The following is a 19,148-nucleotide window of genomic DNA, read 5'->3' as shown; positions in this document are numbered from 1 at the left end:
CTGTAAGGTATGCATTTTTGATTTTTTTTTCGGTTTTATTAGTAATCTTCACTTTGTTGGAAATTTGCTGTTTTTTTTCTTAGGTTCTGTAAGGTATGCATTTTTGATTTTTTTTTTTCAGTTTTATTAGTAATCTGTACTTTGTTGGAAATTTGCCGTTTTTTCTTAGGTTCTGTAAGGTATGCATTTTTGATATTTTTTTCGGTTTTATTAGTAATCTGTACTTTGTTGGAAATTTGCTGTTTTTTTTCTTAGGTTCTGTTAAGTATGCATTTTTTTTTTAATTCAGTTTTATTAGTAATCTGTATTTTGTTGGAAATTTGCCGTTTTTTTTCTTAGGTTCTGTAAAGTATGCATTTTTTTAAATTCAGTTTTATTAGTAATCTGTACTTTGTTGGAAATTTGCTGTTTTTTTTCTTAGGTTCTGTAAGGTATGCATTTTTGATTTTTTTTTTTCGGTTTTATTAGTAATCTGTACTTTGTTGGAAATTTGCTGTTTTTTTTCTCAGGTTCTGTAAATTATGCATTTTTTTTCTCGGTTTTATTAGTAATCTGTACTTTGTTGGAAATTTGCTGTTTTTTTCTCCGTTTCCGTAAGGTATGCATATTTGATTTTTTACGGTTTTATTAGTAATCTGTACTTTGTTGGAAATTTGCAGTTTTTTTCTCTTTTTCTGTAAGGTATGCCTGTTTTTATTTTTTTGGGTTTTATTAGTAATCTGTACTTTGTTGGAAATTTGCTGTTTTTTTTCCTAGGTTCTGTAAGGTATGCGTTTTTGATTTTTTTCGCTTTTATTAGTTAGGGAAACTGCCCCCCACACTGTTTTCCCTCCTCCTCCCCCCTGCCTACATTTATTCCACCTCTGCTCAGCTCTGAATGTATTTTTTTTAAAGCAGCTTTTCCCTTGCATTTTCTGGAGAGAAAACCCATGCATATTTGAGATCTTTACATAAGCCGGGAGTTTCGCCACCGTACGTACTGAGCGGATTAGCGTACGGTATCCAAGATGAGCTGATTGGCCCTGGATGATTTTCCGACCTCTTGAAGCTAAACACAGTGCCTTTGTTTGACAGAGGCTGCACTTCCACAGTGGAGACTCTCCAATTTTTTTCATGTCAGACTTTTGAATACAGTACTGATTGATGCTCCGGTTGTCTGTACTGAATTAAATTGTTTTCTGGAGTTTTGCAGAATCACAAATATGTATCCCGTGCACGCAACAGAAAATAGAAAAGTTTTCCGCTTGTGATTTTTTTCAGTTTGTTGTTTGCGGTCCGAAGCGTCTGACTTCTCCTCTCTGTATGTTTTGAAGATGTAGATATTCTGCAGCAGCTCGGTCTCTCCGGGCAAAGGGCGGTCGGGTCGACATCTTGGAGCGCTCCGTCCGTCCCGAACGGGGTCATCCCCTTCAAGTACGGCGTTATTCTCACCCCGAGGGCGCACATCCAGGCGCCTCTGCGCACCGTCATCCCCGCTTCCTACACCGCCGACAACCTCTCCTTGATTCTCAGTCTGTCCGTCCACCGCATCAACAGCGCCTTTCTTTTCTCCGTTGTGTCCAAGAGAGGCAAAGTGCAGCTGGGCCTGCAATTCGTACCCGGCAAGGTCCTTGTTTACGCCGGCCGCAGGAACTCCGTCGGGTTTGACTACGATATTCATGACGGCCGCTGGCACAGTCTGGCCTTGGAAGTCCGAGGCCACCGGGTGTCCTTGCGCTCGTCTTGCGGGAACAAAAGCCTCCAAGCGGATTTCCGAGCCAAGAAAGGGGAAGCGCTTGATCTGGAGGGCTCGTTCCTGTTAGGGAAAACGAACCACAACGCGGTGCCGTTTGAAGGCGCGATCTGCCAGTTTGACATTTATCCATCGGCGGAGGCAGCTCATCACTATTGTGATTACATTAAGAAACATTGCAGAGAAGCCGACACTTACCGGCCTGTCTTCGCACCCCTGCTACCTCTCATTTCCGGAGATCCAAAGACAGAGTTATCCCCAAATACCCCGAAACCAACTTCCTTCTCAGCTGAAGGATCTGTTTTCCCCCCAAGTGATCATTTGCTAATTGGGAATAACACATCTATGTATTGGACTCCTGAACCTGCGGTTGCCGTCAGTCAAGTGGACCATCCGGGGTTGGAGAGACCCACGCAAACTGTGACCACATCTCTCCGGACCAGTCCGACACCACCAACACGGGAATTATCTTTGCAAACAGAGGTCGACTCCCTTGTTGGCTTCACGGATTTACCGACGTCAACAAGACCACCGGAGACCAAACTTCAGACCACCGGCGAGTCCGCACAGGCATCCTCCTCAAGATCCGACTTCCTCCACAACGAGCAACTGTCCACCGTCGCGCCCAAAAATCCTGACCCCAAAATTGGGCAGGATGTCAAAAGCATGCCGGTTATTCCCGTCACTCCCGCAGCCGGAGATGACTTCCAAACATTCGACCTGCAACCGACCTTCGTCTCACTCTTGGCAGGACCACCTGGACTTAAGGGGGAACCAGGACCTCCTGGACTTAAGGGGGAACCAGGACCTCCGGTGAGTATGTAGACAATAAGTCACTTCTTTCAAAACGTGCGTGCAAGAGTCCCTGGTACAGTTCTGTCAGCATAATGTTTATTTTACAAATGATTATGATTAATGATAGCATTTCATAACTCTTGGCTGCCGTTTCCATGCGGGCTAATCCCTAATCCGACTTTGGTTGTCATTCATACGCAAGACCAAGCTCATGGCTTTAATCCTGCTGACGTGGATGTCGAATATGTCTCTAGGGTTTGAGGTTTTGTAAACCTGGACCGCTCCGTGTTGATATGTCCAAATTAGAACGTATGCTTTCCCTATGACTTCAGTTTATTGTTCTTAGGTTACATCGATCTAAACCTTTCAAACCTCAAGAATCTCTATTTTAGCTACGCTAGAAATAGGCGGTCTCTCTCTGAAAAAAAGTCTTGTCCTGTCTTTTAGCTTAGCGGCCGGTGATGAGGTGTTGGATTCTTCCGACTGAATTATTAGATTACGATTAACCAGCTACACTGAAAAATAGCTTCGATTTTGAATTCAGACCATTTGGGGGCTACAGAGAGAACGGCATCCCCTGGCTTTAGGCCTGCCAGTTGGTGCACGCTAGAAATACCAGGAAGTTGACTTTTATACAGAAATAACTCAGCTTTTATTTGACTGGTGAAATAAATGCGCACCATTTTGGAGTCGATTAGTCCTGTCACGCTTATAGTGCCTATAAGAGCTGTTTTAGTGCAAAGGAGGGACTGTGACTTAGGCCGAGTACATCAGACTATTTTATGTCTTATAAGCTTGTCATATATATAAATACACATCAATTATACTTTGATTTAAAGGCTGTTAAGAGTGGATTTGTAGCTAGTGTAGTTTTAGCTCTCGGCTGCCATACCAGCTCATGATTCATTTTTAGCTAGCTTAAGCTAAAACAAAACAAAAAATGATTTAGACTCTGGTGCTCATCTACTTTTGGACTACAGACTACATACAGTATTTAGTCATAGGTTTGATATGAAACAATGCTACAATGCAAGTATCTTTGATACTGACCTTGATCTACGCGTAGCTTTAGCGTTTAGCATTTAGCCGCGTCAGCATGTTTCTCCTTGACATTAATAAGCTCATTGCAGTCTTGTTCGCTGTCTCTCAGCTAAACACAAAAACGCTTACACACATTTTCCATTGTTGAAGAGACCTTCTGTGCATTAGCACATGTTTGACCCAACAAAAAAAAAAAAAAGTTGAAATAAATCTTTCCTGCTGTGGCGGTGAAGGAAACCGCAGCTCTACGAGCCACTCAGACTATTCTTTATGAGAGCAGAAATTGCTGCCAATCACTTGGGTGGCAAAGGTCATCTTCCCGATGCTACGCATGACTGTGTAACTCGACGACGTCTGCTTTTATATTGTTTACACCGGTTTCCGTGGTAACTGTATAATTAGTCCCACAAAGCTTTTGACACGGCGTCGATTTCACAAGTTGTAAATTGAAGAAAGGAAAATAATTTAGACGTGTTGATGTCAAGGCTGAGTTTCAACTTTTCCGCAAATCCTACAACTTTTTTTCACTAGCCTATCTGAAGTAGCGCTGGTAGGCAATTATTATTATTATTTTCTTTTTAACATGTTTAGTGTGTAGTGTCCTTTATAGAGCCCAAAAGGGGGAAATTCTAGTCCACCAAGTGAAGACCTCACATAATGTGACTAAAACGGCACTTTAGTAACAATTTGCCCCAAAATATCTTTACAATAGCCTTTTTATTTGACCATTTAGTCGATTAACACCTTATCTGTTCATAATGGGAAATCCTGCAAGCCTCTGGCCAATCATTTTCAGACTGGATTCGAAGAATATAATGTGTGTGCAGTTTCATTTTTCGGCCACGGGTGGCAGTAGCGATTCAAGAGTCAATTTTCTGCGTTCATTAGCGTTAATGCTAATTGACTTTCTTTTCATAATACAACAGCAGCACCAAGTGGTTAGCTTGTCTGCCTACAGCTCTGAGGTCCGGGTTCGAGTATTGACTCATTTGCATGTGTTTTCAAAGTTTTCATTCACAAATCGGCACGGATGCAGGTAGACGTTATTTAAAACGGTCAAACAGTTGCTATGGTGTGTTTCCTTTCATAGCTGTTGGTTATGCTTAAGATAATACTACTTCCATAAAATCCCTCTTTTAACTCTTTGACTGCCAAAAACGTTAAATAACGTTTAGTAAAATCCTATGGAGGAGTGCCAAAGACGTTAAAAGACGTTTGTTTCAAAACAGAGGTGAAGCTAACCATTTTCTATTGTGGATTACTGAAAAACGGAATAAGGTAGAAACAAACTTTTTTTTCTGATGAAAGATGAGAGTCCAATCTTTAATTTGGTAGTATGTGTGTTTCCATAGTCCAAACACGTAATTTTCTGTGGACCTTGAAAGATCAGTCAAAATGCTTAAATCGGCTGGCACCCACGGCATCCCTTTTCTGAAAACGTCTGGCAGTCAAAGAGTTAAAGAACACAAAAAACACTTCTGGTTTTGTACCAAGCGTATTTCATTTTTGCCAGACTTCCTACTATAACAATCTCAACAGAACCAGCTTGTTCTTGTTATTACCAGCGCCGCGAGGGGAAACCAACCAACGCTGCTAACTTCTCAAAGCGAGCTCATGTTTCTCAGATCCCTCATTAGTTTTGACCTTTCCGAGCCTTGCTAATCCATGTATGAAATTGTTTTAAAGCTGGCCAATGGCCTTCATTAAAGCGCGTCGCCTTGCCTGTTCTATATGTCACAAGTGGCTTTACCAGCTTGAGGAATATTGGCTTTGTAAGGGTCACTCGCACCCTTAATAAGACATTTTCTGGACCGTCAGTATTTTGCTCCCGCAGTTTTTACCTTCTGGCACTTAAATTACTGTTAATAGCTTACGTGACGTTCATTAAAAATCCGACATGAATTCACCTGTTGTTACATCATTTTACATGTACATTTACAGACTTATAAAAAAATGGAATATAAGCCATCTGACATCATTCTTTCCAGGGATTTCAAGGGGTTCCGGGATTGCCGGGAAAGCCAGGGAAGCGAGGTCCACGGGTGAGTGAACACAACACTTTCATCTCTCATCATCGGATCTTGACTAATTAAATATTCCACTTGAAATGATTTATTTATTTCATTGCGGTATTTAATGTACAAAATCATTAACTAACTGGGATCGTACTAAAAATTAAAGCATAATCAGGAAAACAGGCTAATGTGTGAGAAGTGTGGCTCAGTGCTGTGTATGGCCTCCATTTGCCTGTATGCACTCCCTACAATATCTGGGCACACGGAGAGAACTCCTTTGTCAATAGACGGCATGTTGGCCAAGGATAAACTTATTAGATTTTGAGTGTGTGGCCTCCATTTGCTTGTATGCACTCCCTAAAATGTCCGTGTATGCTTAGGGATCTCCTTAGTCGATGGTTGACAAATTGGCCAAGGGCGAACCTCTTAAATGTTGGTGTGTATGGCCTCCGTTTGCCTGTATGCACTCCCTAAAATGTCTGGACATACTGAGGGATCATTTTTGTCAATGGCCGGCATGTTGGCCAAGGACAAACTTATTAGATTTTGAATGTGTGGCCTCCATTTGCTTGTATGCACTCCCTAAAATGTCTGTGTATGCTTAGGGATCTCCTTAGTCAATGGTTGACAAAATGGCCAATGATGAACCTCTTAAATGTTGGTGTGTATGGCCTCCGTTTGGCTGTATGCACTCCCTAAAATGTCTGGGCACACGGAGAGAACTCCTTTGTCAATAGACGGCATGTTGGCCAAGGATAAACTTATTAGATTTTGAGTGTGTGGCCTCCATTTGCTTGTATGCACTCCCTAAAATGTCCGTGTATGCTTAGGGATCTCCTTAGTCAATGGTTGAAAAATTGGCCAATGATGAACCTCTTAAATGTTGATGTGTATGGCCTCCATTTGCCTGTATGCACTCCCTACAATATCAGGGCACACGGAGAGACCTCCTTTGTCAATGGCCGGCATGCTGGCCAAGGACAAACATATTAGATTTTGAGTGTGCGGCCTCCATTTGCTTGTATGCACTCCCTAAAATGTTTGTGTATGCTTAGGGATCTCCTTAGTCAATGCTTAACAAATTGGCCAATGACGAACCTCTTAAATGTTGGTGTGTATGGCCTCTGTTTGCCTGTATGCTCTCCCTTCAATGTCTGGACATACTGAGGGATCATTTTTTGTTAATGGCCGGCATGTTGGCCAAGGACAAACTTATTCGATTTTGAGTGTGCGGCCTCCATTTGCTTGTATGCACTCCCTAAAATGTTTGTGTATGCTTAGGGATCTCCTTAGTCAATGGTTGACAAATTGGCCAATGATGAACCTCTTAAATGTTGGTGTGTATGGCCTCTGTTTGCCTGTATGCTCTCCCTTCAATGTCTGGACATACTGAGGGATCTTTTTTTGTTAATGGCCGGCATGTTGGCCAAGGACAAACTTATTCGATTTTGAGTGTGTGGCCTCCATTTGCTTGTATGCACTCCCCTATGATGTTTAGGCTTGCTAGTCTATATTCAATTGTAGCGTGTATAGACTCCATGTGCCTGTACGCACTCTCTGTGATGTCTGGGCATGCTGAGGGATTTCCTTTGTCAAGGTCAAGATGGTCAAGGAAGAACATTGTGTTTCGACATCGAATCTGAGAGGAGTGTTGATACAATCAGTCCATTGTTGTGGTTTGTCTCGCTATGTTGTCAATGGAACCACACATGGCATCCAGAATCCAAAATGGCAGCAGCTGTCTGTTAACTAACAAACCGAACCGATGGGCAAAGAACTAACAAAGTCTGACCTTATTTGATCAGAAAAAGAAGTGTGTGTTGGTCTTTTGCGGAGCTGCTTCATGACTTTTGAGTCATACATGTGGTGGGGGTTGGGGAGGGGGTGTTGTATGAACTCCACCTGCCCATGAGACTGCGTCCTGTGGTGGGACCTCAGTGGAGCCGGGCTGTTGCAGCCCAATCTCTTTAAACAGCAAAGAAAGAAGTCTTTGTCCTCATCATATTAAAGCGTTTAAAGACCCCGTCTGGAGATCAGCGGGTCGTTGCAGTTGCACACCAACCACTTTGAGGTTCATTCATCAGTCGGCACCGGAGACCCAAATGTAGGCCACACTGACACTCCGAGTATTAATCATCGTTTTCATGAAGCAGCTGAAATTTCCACGGCTAGTTTCCAAGATTAGGAAGAAATGGGCAAGATTAGAAATGATTACCTCACAGTTACAAAAAAAAAGTACACTGATTAAAAAAATGGTTTCATTACTGAAACTAAATGACACGTCTATTAAAACGGAAACTGTTCTATAATTACATTACGGATGTTCGATACCACTTTTTTTTTTAGACCGATACGATACTTAAATCTTCAGTACTCACCGATACCAAGTGCCGATACCATTAGTACTTATGATACATAAAATTTCCCCCCAAAACCTTTTTAAATGACATATCTATCCCAACAACAGGAAATTTCCTTAAAAATGAATTAATGAAAATGATATATTTTTAATTTGCCCATAAAAGTTATTTTCCATAGACCACACAATAAAAATAAATAAATAAATAAAAAAGCAATAAATAAGATGACACAATTTATCCAGTGGTCCAAAAAAAAAAGTCCCAAAGTCCCAGTTAAGAATTCCTCAGGCTGTTTAGTGTCTTAATTAGATCTTGTTTTGGAAGCTTTTAATTTGGAAGACTTCTCTGTATTTCCGTTTCCTGTTTCACGTTCTCCGTTCATTACAAATATGATGTAGTATGTTTAAGAGCTATAATTAGCGTCTGCGTATGGTTCTATTTTTAGCAACGGCAGCTCGATGACGTTAACGAGGCAATTAAGCGCTAGGCAAACGTAAACGAGGCAATTAAACACCACAAAGTTACGTGAGCTATAAACATATATAACACACATTGAACCACAGATATAGCTGATATTACTCACAACAAAAGCACTTACTTATTCTCAGTAACGCACACCAAAATGGCGCTGCCGGAAGTAATCAAATGAGCAAGTGTCACCTCATAAGGAGACACGCGGGAAATGAACGAGACGGAACAAAGCTTTTGTACCCCCAGTCTTTCTGACAGTTCCTGGCCGAAAAATGGCCACAAGACCGGGGGCCGATACCTGTATCGATATCCGATACCATGACGTGTGGCCTGGTATCAGCCCGACACATGGTATCGGCTTCTGCATTTGGCAATTAATTATTATATTATATTATTAGTATGGGATTTTTTTTTTTAATGGGCTTTAGGTGAACTGATGAATACACACACGCACGCATGCACACGCACGCACGCACATGCACATGCTCACCCACATACAAAAAAAAATATATATATATATATATATATATATATATATATGTGTGTATATGTATATATATGTATATATATAAAAAAAACACATTTTTTTTTTAAAAAGGAGAGCAATGATGATGTCAAATCGAATGAACAATACTGAGCTCTCCTGAATAAAAAGAAAAAAAACAAAAAAAATATATGGTATCGGCTTCACATTTTTTCGCCCCTTTTATCGAAATATAGTTTGATGCTGCTGATGATTTCTTGTTTATTTCAATTGAAATAACGTGAATAGTTTGCAGTTACCACCGAAAGTGGAAATAACACTTTACGTTCGACATCCATTCTAATCATCAGTGTAAAAGCCCAATTAAGGTGTTAGTGGGTCTGTTGTGCACTAATGACCCCCCCAAGTCATCGGCACACATCGTAAACGTGCTTACAGTTTCGACTTGCAGGTGCCCTCGATCTGAAGGTGTCAGGAGTGCGCGCGTTTGGTTACCTGCACAGGCCGCCGCACAATCGGCAATTTGTACCTCCCTTCGTCTGCTCCTTATCTGCCAATAATGACTTCCATACGTTACGTAGAAAAAAAGTGGGAATTTGCTGAAACAAAAAGAAGAAGAAAACTGGATGAGCTTCTGTTAAGTGTCTCCATATGTCCAGCGCCTGAAAGAGGGAAGAAGGTCCGATCCTTTTTTTTTTTTTTTTTTTTTTTGTGTGTGAGTGGGGGGAAAAGAGGCAGGAGGTTCTCTTTTGACTTCTTTGACTTCTCCCCCACAAGCTGACAAGTGAAATCAGATAAAAAACAGAAATGTGGAAAGGATCACCCAGGTGGAATCCGATCCTTTTCTTTCACAACCTGAGTAAGTCAAAGAACGGGCAGAAGATACAGTGGCTTCCTGTTCGGGCCTTTGAATAGATTTTAATGCTTAAGATTTTGCCTTCTCAGCACTTCTTCAACACTAGGATCCTTTATGGTGCTTTATTTTTCCATGTGGGCCCCTCTTTGTAGTTTGCATGAATTTATGATCCCATCAACGGTAAACTGTATTTTCACTTCTGCCCACCTGGTCTGGCTCACTTTCGAACAAAAAAAACATTTGGCGCGGATTTTGTCAAAGAATCACAACCGAGCCACTGTAGGAGGAGGAGGGGGTGGGGGAGGGGGGGGGGCATATGATGTGATGGATGAGTGGCCTTCACATCATGAGACCTCGTTTACCAGTGGAAAAGTGCAGGGGAAAGGAAAATAACCTACGTTTCGCGCCGAGGCTGCAGAGGCATGCGGGAGACCACATGAGGGCTCGCAGAGCACCCAAACCCAAACACAGGGACCCGTGGGCCGTGCCCCGGACCTCAGACGGCGGCTGCAACCAGAAGAATATAGATGCACATGTGTTAGCAGTCATATAGTGGAACTTTTAGGGCCATTCGGGGATACTAGGCCATCTCTGATTTATTCTAAATGTTTTTCCCAAGAGGAAATTGTGAAGAGAATAAAAGAAATAGCAAGTCTTATCATAAACCTTTATTAACTGTACAGGTAATGTAGTATATAACGTTTGAAATTAACATATTTATACATTATTCTGTTGCCGCAAACAATGGCCATGACTTGCGTCTAGAAAAAAATAATCGATCTGAAAGGATCCAGCAGAGGTCCAACCCGTTACCTTTGATTGACAGACGAAGTTTTTCTGCTGAAAAACACTATTATGAAATCAAAAACTGACTTTGTAAAAAAAAAAAAAAGAAAGAAAAAAGGGTTTTATTTTAAAAAAAATGGAAATGAAATTAAACAACGAATTTGCTCCCAAAGACGTATTTATACGTTTTTTTATGCTAGAGCATCCAGAAGGCTTTGATGCAGCCTCTGAACTAAAGAGAATGCTTAAAGCAACGGTAGTTATTACAAAAATGGCAGCAGAATATAAGTGATCAACCAGGGCCATGTTGCAAAAAAGCTCTTTTCCCCACTGTTTTAAACAGATTTGTGAATAATGATGAAACTTAGCTATATTCTAATGCTTATTGCTGCAAAATGGAAACAAATAGATATATACTTTTTTTTCCTGATGAAAGAAGAGACTCTAATCTTTCTTTTGGCAGGTTCCATGTTTTTTTTTAGCAATAGAACACAATTTTCTGTGGGCCTTGCAAAATCAGTACAAAGCCATGAGTCATATGAACACATTTCATAATAATAATAAAACTTCATTTTACAATTTAATGATCATGTTACATAATTGTCTGTTATTTATCAAAATGATATTCATTTCAAACTGTGGTTTCATTTATTGAATTATGACACTTTTGGGCTTCCATAACAGGGCATTGGTGAAGGTATAAGAACAGCCTAAGACCAAACACATTTATGTATAAAAAATCTGATATTGCTTGTGTTTGTTAAAAAAAACATGGGAAACAGATGATTAAAACAATAATTTAAAATAATTATATAATAATTTAATGCATAATAAATCACAATTGCAATATTTGTTGGTCAAAAATAGCAAATTATTATTATTTTTTTTTATAAATCGCTCGTCAGAAAGTTCCTTTCCTAATCACATGTTTTTGGCTTTAGGGTCCCGTTGGTCCACATGGAAACCCCGGTCTACCCGGATCACCTGGATTGAAGGTATGGCATTGATAAATCCACATTTTAATTGCCCTTTAATTGACCAGTCCATTTAGCTCGGATAGACTCCAGTTTCCGCATAACCCTGAACAGCAAAGTCAGTAACGAAAGGTCAACGTTACGACCTTGTTGTAGCAAATTAATAAGCGGAATCAGCCATTTGCTACACATAGGTCAAGGGATCCTTGCGCAACCATCTGGAAAAATCAACTGCCAATTAAACTTTCATTTTTTAATTAAATGTTGGCTACAAAGCAATTTGGAGCGTTCGCCGCAGTAATTTGTTTCCCACCAAAAATGTCCCATCTTCAAAGATGAAATTAGTAAGTCATTTTTTAATGTGTCATCATCATGACAAATACGAACATCATGTGAAGGCAGCCTGGTGAAAATCAGTCCAACTTAAGAAAAGGCCCAAATTGCAGAGGGATTGACCTTCTACCCTGGGGAACCTCATTCCAGTCTTTTGCATAACTAAAATAATTATTTGTAGATTGAAAATGGTCCCAAACCACAATTCATGAGCTGACTTCACTTTTCAGTTGCTGTCTGCCCATTTATGCGGCGAATTAATTACATCCTCATTGGTAGACCAAAATTACACAATAGAACAAAAAAACAATGTGTATCCATTCCAGATGAATATTTCTCAACTCCACATGATAAAAATCAGTGGTGAATTCATTGGAAAATGCAAAGCCTTTAAAGGGGAAGTCAACTCCCCCCAAAATTCTTGACAAGTATATGTTCTATGCAGCCCCACTAGTCTCAATATGGTATTCTGGTTAGTATTGTGTTAGTAGAAAATGAGTTAAGCAGCAAAAACCAGCCATTTTTATCTATCTCAGAAGGCGGCCATTTTGCCACTTGCTGTCGACTGAAGATGACATCACAGTTGCTCAGGGCTAAGGCAACGACCAGTTACAGCTCACCTGTTCTCTGAAGCTGAGCTGTGATTGGTTGTTACCTGAGACCTGAGCAGCTGTGATGTCATCTTCAGTCGGCAGCAAGTGGCAAAATGGCCGCCCCCTGAGAAAGCAACTGTGATGATCATCAGTGCTCAGGTAATGACCAATCACAGCTCACCCGTTTTCTGAAGCTGAGCTGTGATTGGTCGTTACCTAAGATCTGAGCAGGTGTGATGTCATCTTCAGTCGACAGCAAGTGGCAAAATGGCCGCCCCCCCTGAAATGGATAAAAAATGGCTGGATTTTGCTTCATAACTCATATTCCACAAATGTAATATTAACTCTTTGACTGCCAAAAACGTTAAATAACATTTAGTAAAATCCTATGCAGGAGTGCCAAAGACGTTAAAAGACGTTTGTTTCAAAACAGAGGTGAAACTAACCATTTTCTATTGTTGATTACTGAAAAACGGAATAAGGTAGAAACAAACGTTTTTTTCTGATGAAAGATGAGAGTCCAATCTTTCATTTGGTAGTATGAGTGTTTCCATAGTCCAAACACATAATTTTCTGTGGACCTCGAAAGATCAGTCAAAATGGCAGTCAAAGAGTTATTCAGAATGCCATGTTGAGACTAGTAAGGTCACATGTAGCATATTATTGGCAAGAACTATTTAAGGTTGACTTCCCCTTTAAGCATTCATGCTAATGAGCTTTGCACATGTGAAATAAAAAGACGCCTCGCAATCGTACGAAGCTGCCGTTTTGGTAATCGGAAGATCACGTGTGTATTTTTGAGGTCAAATCCTCCGCACTGAGCAACTCTTGAAACAGCCTCTTGTTTCCTTTCGAGTGAAGCGAGCACTTTCAAGTGCGGGCAGACTCATTTGCAATTGCTTGACATCAGCAGATTTGATTTGTTAAGAGAGCAGCTTGCTAAGAATAATATGTCAAGCTGATGTCACGGGGGAGGCGGGACCGGTGCGTTATGTTACACTTTCCTGGAATGAGAGGTGTTTTGATGTCAGGTAAATCTATTAAAACACGGCGTTTTTCCAGCGCGTATGCCACCGCGGTCATCAACCAGCAGTCGAACCACGTCGCGAGCGAAGATTGTGAGCTAGCTGAGGTTTGTTTTGCGCATGTTATCTGATCTGGATGTAATGATGATAAATTGCAACAAGACGATGTTCAGTCACTCTCCACTGTGAACCGTCTGACCATTACGTTTGACACGGAGAGGGAAATTGAGATAAATAACGCCTGCAGGGTTACAATTGCAGAAGAAGTCACCACATCTTGCGCTGAAATTTTACATGATCCAATGGAAATAAAAAGCACTCTGATGTAAGTACAGTATGTTTTTCTTGGCTTGAGATCTGCCCGCTGTACTTTTAAGCAATCAAGCTGGAGAAAATTCCCAAAGACGCTTCGTGGCCAAATCTTGGCCGATACGGACATGTAAAGGAAGCGATACGGCGTTAGTGTCAACATGTTCTACCTTTGATTGGTCTGTTCGGGTTCAAGACGCCACACGGAATGAAAACAGGTTAACTCATTCACTCCCAGCCATTTTCACTGAAGCAACCCCCTTCGCTCCGGGCTCTTTTACTGGATTTTGACTGATTTTGCAAGGCCCACAGAATATTGTGTTAAATTGCTATGAAAACCAAAAGAAAGATTAAAGTCAGTTCTTTCATTAGAAAAAAAGAGAGAGTATATTCCTATCCGTTTCCGTTTTGCAGCAATTAGCATTAGAATACAGCTAAGTTTCATCATTATTCACAAATCTCAGCTTTTTGCAACATGGCCCTGGTCGATCTCTTATACTCTGCTGCCACCTGCTGGCTGTTTTTGTAATAACTGCCTTTGCTTCAGCCATTCTTTTCAGTTCACAGGCTGCGTCAAATTCTTCTGGATGCTCTAGAACAGGGGTGGGCACACTCGGTCCTCGAGGGCCGCAGTCCTGCACGGTTTTGGATGTTTCCCTTCTCCGACACAGCTGATATATGATCAGCTCATCAGCAAGCTCTGCATAAGCTTGGTAACGATCCTGTTGATTGCAGCAGGGAAGCCCTTGAGGACCGAGTTTGCCCACCACTGCTCTAGCATAATAAACCATAAAAACGCATAAATACGTCTTTGGGAGCATGATATTTAAAATAAAACGTATTTATACGTTTTTGGGAGCACACGAGTTAAAAATGAGTGAACTTCCCCATCAAAGCCAGTCATGTCACTTTTTCCCCACGGGGGCTCTCTTGCGGTGGAAATGCGAAGGCTGTTTGCTCGTTGTCGCGATTAGGCACCACACGCTGACCCAGAATGCACCCAATAGTCCCACTGCCCGAAAAGGGAGAAGAATGTTCCTTGCCGGCTTGGTGTAAACCGAGTTCCTGGAGGGCATAAATGGCCGGCACGCTGGTGTAAATACACCAATAAGAAGGATGATCTCATTACTTGCTGATAGTGTGAATGCAAACAAAGTGTCTCTGGGCCTCGGGAGTGAGTGAGTGAGTGCTTTGGCGATGGAGAGAAAGTGCAGGGCGATATATAAAAACTCATTTTTTTTCTCTTCCAGGGAGAAAAAGGGGATCCTGGTCTGTCTCTTGGTCAAGCCTTGGAAGGACAAAAAGTATGTAGCGCCATGAAAAGGGATTGTCCAAGACACTATAAAGACACAGGCAGCACGGTGGCTGACTGGTTAGCACGTCCGCCTCCCAGTGCAGAGGACGTGAGATCGAGTCCGGGCTTCGGCCTTCCTGGGTGGAGTTTGCATGTTCTCCCCGTGCTTGCGTGGGTTTTCACCGGGTACTCCGGTTTCCTCCCACATTCCAAAAACATGCATGGCAGGTTAATTGAACACTCCAAATTGTCCCTAGGTGTGAATGTGAGGGTGGTTGTTTGTCTCTGTGTGCCCTGCGATTGGCTGGCAACCAGTTCAGGGTGTACCCCGCCTACTGCCCGAAGCCAGCTGGGATAGGCTCCAGCACCCCCGCGACCCTAGTGAGGAAAAGCGGCCAAGAAAATGGATGGATGGATGGACTATAAAGACACAATCAATCAATCAATCAATCAGCATTTTGGCCAGACCACTTGGAGTCTTAATTTGTCCCACCAAAACATTTTGGACAATTTCACACTCAAGCATGACAAAAATTAAAAAAAAAAAAAAAAAAACCCTGACCTCAACCCCATCAAACACACTTGGGATGAATGGACCAACATTTTCAATGGCACACTGTTTTCATCAAAGTTGCCGATGGCCAAGATTTGGAGCCAATATTCACTTATTCACATATTTATGGCCGATAATAGGTCCGGTACGGAGCTACGACACTTTTAAAAATCTCCCTTGAGCGTCCAGGTACTGCAAAGAACGTACTGTCAGCGTTCAGGTACACCAACATCCATTTTGTCTCATTCACTGCCATTGACGAGTATACTTGTCAATTACGTTTTTTTCAACGAGAAAGGGTGAATTTCACACTTAACTGATGCACAACAACCAGTAGATGACCTCATTGCCTCGTTTTAGATATGATGTCAACACAGTTTGAGTGTCCCTGGGAGAAAGGGCTGCATTTTGCACAATCTAATTTTTTCTTTTATAAATGAACGGAAAAAGGCAGAAAAGAGTCTATTCTCTCATTTGGTAGATTTAGTGTACTGCATATATATATATTTAGTGAATACAATATTAAAAAATAGGGTCACATTCTTGATCCTCTGCAAAGAAGGATTGATATTACAGCGGCCGACTGAGAACGCGCAACCCACTTTGTTGTTGCAGGGAGAGCCTGGTGTCAAAGGTCAAGCTGGACCGCCTGGCCAACACGGGCGAAAGGTAGGACGCATCTGTTCCGTCTCACATTCTGTTTATGTTTGCGTTTGGAGTTAAGTCTCGCAGGAAGGCATCTGTAACATGTTACAGGCCCATATGTGCGATATTGTGTCTTTGGAGCAGACATCTGAATATCAACTCTTCCTCCTCCTCCTCCTCCTCCTCCTCTTCCCTGCCCTGATCTGGAATGAATATTTCCAGCCAAAAAGTGGATGTTAGGCTGTCGCTTGGAACGAAAGGCAGGCGTCCAGCAAGGCGCACACCTGTGTTCTGGATTGACTGTAGTTTGTACATCTGCAAGTCAGATTCCACGCGGCAACATTAGCATACGCTCTCTCAAAAAAGAAGTCCTCGGTCCAGTTTTTCGTCTCGTCCCGCACGCGTTTTGCTCATGCGAGCGTTTCTTTCCGTGTCAAGCTGTCACAGTGATGATGATGAGCAGCCAGCTCTTCTCCTCAAGACCTTGCGCTTTGCATTTTAGCCTTGGCCCCTTTTCTAAATCCTGCTATCCTGCTTTATGGAATCACACGGCGCAAGTGATTTCCAATGCTAACCTTTCCCGCAGGTTGTCCATTGATTTGTTTCCCAAGCGGACAGCAGAGGAAGTTGTAAACACTGACACCTGCTTTCAGGCACTTGCATACTTTTGCGGTCCCCCCCTTTGCTCAATACGCAACATACATTAGGAAGCATTTAGTCATGCTACGCTAACATACTGTAAGCGTTAATGGAGTGGGGCAAGGATTAAAAAAAACAACAACAACAACATTGTTGTTGCAATATTTCTTTATTACTGCTATAAATATTAAACCATTTTGTTTTAGGAACACCCTGCTAAGCTAGCAAAGGCTAACATTATAGAAAACACCATAGACTGGCTAAATACGGTATTATGACCCTATAAGAAACTGAGAAACGGCACAAGACATCTACGCACGGCATATATTGTTATCCTTTGCGAAAAACAACTCATATTATTACAGCTTACTGGAACAATAGGAATAGGAATGTTTCTTCTTCTGTCTGTATGCCTGTGTTATACTGCCCCACGGTGGCCAAAGCGGCACATCAAAAGAAGCAGCACAATGAACTGAAGACTGATTTTTTTTTGATTTTTGAAAAAATACATTTATTTGCCGCTCTTATTTACATTCTTTTCCTAAACACACAGGTCGGCAAGAGCAATTTCATACAGTAAAAAGATAAAAAAAAAAAAAATGCTTTCACAGCAGAACATCGCTAAAACACAACACCTCTTCATTCACGTCGCACAGTGCCCCGTTAACAGTCCACATGTCACAAAAACTCTCCAGATCTCCTGCTCTCTTGTAAAAACTAAAATCAATAAAAAGTCTGGACTTTATCAACTTTTTACACAGAACCGTGGGATCAACTTCTGCCCCATCGTCAACTTTCCTTTTTCGGGACAACCACACACCCATCTTGGCCTGGCTCAAAACAAAGTTTAAAACCCGGCTTTCCCTCTCGAACTGGCCCTTGTGGTTGAGATCGGAACAAATGAACACCTTTTGTATAGACTTTGATCACTTTCCTCTCATCTCCAGTCAGAAGAGACCACTCAACAGTTCGAAATGAAACGAAAAATAGCCACATTAATAACTTTGGGCTCAACAATTGATCCTTCTATTTGCATAAATACACAATTTTTGCACATATATCGTATGTATTAGCCTTTCATTCTCCATAGTGCTAATTGGTCAATTTCACTCTAACAACTATAAAACCATATAAATAAAAGCCACTCTAAATATGCACTGCCAGATCGCATAAGTGGGGCTCATTTAGTAGGCGAAATCAACCCTGGATCCAACGGTGGTCAACACAAAGAAACGAATGTGTCCTTTGCCTTAAAGCCCCAAAAGTTATGACCATCCGAATAATGTGAATTGAAAACTTTTCACAGATGTTTTTATGTCGATTCCTAGAAGCACAGCAAGAAAACCATATTGGGACTGCGAATGCCAAAATTGTTGACATTCATCTGGCGGTATCGGCTTTCCTAGGAGGAACCCACCCGAAATGGACTTACTTGTGGAGCAAGCAGTATTTCCTGAGATCTTCAGCAAAATAGGGGGACTGATTTATCATGACTTTGATGTGCTGTTACGTGCACAGTTTCATGACTGATTAAATTGAAGTCAAGTTGCAAGAAAGCAGCAAAAGGAAAAATCTCCCCCTTTTTTTTTAAATGTGCGTGTCCGCTTCATGGGGATAAAGAATCCTTATCAATACACTCTAAGGTCACAGCAAGGTTAGGGAGTCTGCGGGAAAAGCACACGCTCACAGGGCGTGAATCATGGAAGTGTACCGTATATCTAAATCAATGTGTTACGCAATCGCATCACGCAGACTGCGATATCTCAATTCTCAGCATCTTTGAATGCGTGAAAAAAAAAGAAGAAGAAATATCTCTTCTTTCCTCATGAGTCATAGAACATGCAGTCATGGGAAAACGCTGATCCACTTCCTGATCGTTTATGGTGATCCCGCGCTGGGCGTTGGTCTGACAGTCTGGCTCAAGTCCGGACACATCTGGGTTAAACCTTTTCACGCGTGCTAATGCTGCAAACTCCAAACGGCGTATTAAAATTCACTTTTGCATCCAGTGAATTAAAGAGATGCGATCGCCTCGGCTCCGCTCAAGGCCACCAGCTGCACTCAACTAACTCCTTTACAAATCATCTGGGTCATATTCCTGCCCCCCCCCCCCCCCAAAAAAAAAAAACATGACTCAGCACTTTTGATTCAAATGTGGCAAAAAAAAAATCCTCATGTGGTTCATTATCCTCCCCCGTCCATACAGTCAGTCGATTATAATTGGATAGATTAAACACTATAAG

General features: G+C 41.6%; 1 protein-coding gene across 2 annotated transcripts in view; it reads left to right on the top strand.

Moving 5' to 3' along the window:
* The window catches only part of LOC144048957 (uncharacterized), a 66,103-nt gene that overhangs the window by 4,659 nt on the left and 42,296 nt on the right, over positions 1-19,148 (top strand). The window contains exons 3-7 of one of the 2 annotated variants that reach the window (XM_077561472.1): positions 1,314-2,517; positions 5,556-5,610; positions 11,482-11,535; positions 15,025-15,078; positions 16,237-16,290. In XM_077561472.1, the coding sequence (XP_077417598.1) occupies positions 1,314-2,517; positions 5,556-5,610; positions 11,482-11,535; positions 15,025-15,078; positions 16,237-16,290 (1,421 nt within the window). Of the gene's footprint in view, positions 1-1,313; positions 2,546-5,555; positions 5,611-11,481; positions 11,536-15,024; positions 15,079-16,236; positions 16,291-19,148 lie in introns of both variants that reach the window. The other variant, XM_077561471.1, reaches the window with a different exon arrangement.

Source organism: Vanacampus margaritifer, chromosome 3 (genome assembly GCF_051991255.1).
Source record: "Vanacampus margaritifer isolate UIUO_Vmar chromosome 3, RoL_Vmar_1.0, whole genome shotgun sequence".
Lineage (NCBI taxonomy): Eukaryota > Metazoa > Chordata > Actinopteri > Syngnathiformes > Syngnathidae > Vanacampus > Vanacampus margaritifer.
The sequence above is the reverse complement of the archived record's forward strand: the minus strand, read 5'-3'. Positions and strand labels throughout refer to the sequence as shown.